Source organism: Rhagoletis zephyria, unplaced genomic scaffold, assembly GCF_001687245.7.
Source record: "Rhagoletis zephyria isolate East Lansing unplaced genomic scaffold, Rhagoletis_zephyria_1.1 Rzeph_scaffold_15615, whole genome shotgun sequence".
Classification (NCBI taxonomy): domain Eukaryota; kingdom Metazoa; phylum Arthropoda; class Insecta; order Diptera; family Tephritidae; genus Rhagoletis; species Rhagoletis zephyria.
The window spans coordinates 1-2,066 of record NW_016172681.1 but is presented as its reverse complement, the minus strand read 5'-3'; the positions used below and the strand labels follow the sequence as shown (position 1 = coordinate 2,066).

Here is a 2,066-nt window from a genome sequence, read left to right as displayed (position 1 = left end):
TAAAAAATAAAGTTATGAACACACCTGTACATATGATCCAAGAAAATCTTCAGCAAGCTGCCTCACTTCTTTTGGCCATGTGGCACTCCACATCAATATTTGTCTATCCGGTCTTATTTGTCCGAGTATTTTCCGTATTTGTGGTTCAAATCCCATATCCAGCATGCGGTCGGCTTCATCCAACACTAAGTATGTACAGCGCCGCAGATTTGTAACACCCGTTGCTAAAAAGTCCAACAATCGTCCGGGAGTTGCAATCACAATTTCGACACCACGCTCGAGGTCACTTGCTTGTTTGCCTTTAGGTGCCCCACCAAATATGCATGTATTTCGGACGTAAACACTAGACCCAAAATCGTTTGCCACTGTTTGTATTTGTTGTGCTAATTCTCGCGTTGGCGCCAAGACTAATGCAATAGGACCATCACCGCGTTGCAACGGGGGCTGATTGTTTATGTGTACTATAGCGGGGAGAGTAAAAGCCAGGGTTTTTCCAGAGCCTGTTTTAGCGATGCCGACGAGATTGCATCCGCTCATTGCGATTGGCCATGCTTGTGCCTGTATAGGCGTTGGTTCCGTATAACGCTGACGTCTTATTTCGTTAAGACAATAGTCGGGGAAGCAAGCTTCGTCGAAGTATTGTATGGGATTGGGTGCTGGGCCACGAAGGGTTATTTGGTGCGCTGTGCGGTATCTTTCTACTTCGTGTGGTGGGCGATTGCGCGTTTTTGGATGCTCCTGATAAAAGTTTTTCTGGAAGGGAGGCAGGCGTAGGTCTGACCAGTTTACGCTGCGTAGTCCTGAAAAACACAATTCGATATATCGATGGTCCTGTGCAATAACGACACATTTCAAAATTAAAAAAAATTAAACTGTTACTACTGTTAAGTGGCTCTTGTCTCTAATCTTTGTCTAAGTCTAAGTAAGTACAAAAGATTAGACATGGATTCGACAAGGACTAGAGGCATGGGCCACTTAACAGTAGTAAGTTTTTTTTTTTTAATTTTTNTGGATTCGACAAGGACTAGAGGCATGGGCCACTTAACAGTAGTAAGTTTTATTTTTTTAATTTTGAATTGTGTCGTTATTGTACAGGACCATCGATATGTGCATGGAGAAAACAAACGCACAGAAATTTAAAAACCGTTGTATTTTCTTTTGTTTACATATATTTTTCAGAACTCTTAAATTTTTATTTTAATGATTTTAAAACGCAATGTATTAATGTATAATTATTTATTGCGTTCCAGAACGTCTACGATTTGCAGGTCTTGCAGGATTTAGTCCAAAGTCGTTCCCGTAGCCACGTTCACATAAGGTTTATTAAAGGCGAAAACAGCTGTTCCTGTAAAACCTGCAAATCCTGCAAATCGTGAAGTACGGGAACAGGCTAATTGAATCATGTGTATATACCAAATTTTTCTATAGCAGTTAACTCACCGGCAAAATCGTTGTTGCTACCATTACCACCACCACCTCCTCCACCCCCACCCCGACGACCACGATCATCATAGCGCTTCTCTACACGTCCAGAACGTACACCATCGTCGCGTCCTCTACCAGCTCCGCCTCTGCCACGCCCACCATCACGCATATTACCTCCTCCACCACCTCCTCTACCATTTTCTCGACGATTCCCGATCCGGCGTTGGGGCATTTCTTCAAATCAATTATCTGCACTATCCGTGGTATTTATATGTTTTCTCAAATCAGCAAGTAAATATTTATAAATTATTCTCCTATTTATTCTTAATTTGCACAAATTTCCTCAAATTCGCCAACAAATGTAATACGGCACAGAAAAAAATTTTTGGCATCTTTTAGAAAGCGTTCGGAAAGTATAAATGCAACCAGAGATAAGGATGTGCGAAAAACACCGATGCATCCACAATTTTCCACTCGATCTAAAAATCGATCGTACATGGGACTCTTATTCCAATGGCAACTCGCAGTAGTCTAAATAAAAGCAACTTTAACGGCCGTTTTCACTAGCTCTGGTTAACACTAATCGCCAGTCAAACATCGTTGCCGACGTTACCGACACAATGTAATATGCATGGAGTCAG

General features: G+C 41.8%; 1 protein-coding gene across 1 annotated transcript in view; it reads right to left on the bottom strand.

Annotated features, from left to right (window-relative positions):
* LOC108379109 (ATP-dependent RNA helicase p62-like) overlaps positions 1-1,947 on the bottom strand; it is a 5,726-nt gene extending 3,779 nt beyond the window's left edge. Inside the window, exons 1-2 of the mRNA XM_017635431.1 lie at positions 1,441-1,947; positions 25-800 (exon numbers count right to left, since the gene is read on the bottom strand). Of these exons, the coding sequence (XP_017490920.1) occupies positions 25-800; positions 1,441-1,657 (993 nt within the window). The 5' untranslated portion in view covers positions 1,658-1,947. The remainder of the gene's footprint in view (positions 1-24; positions 801-1,440) is intronic.
* Positions 1,948-2,066: the final 119 nt, after the last annotated feature.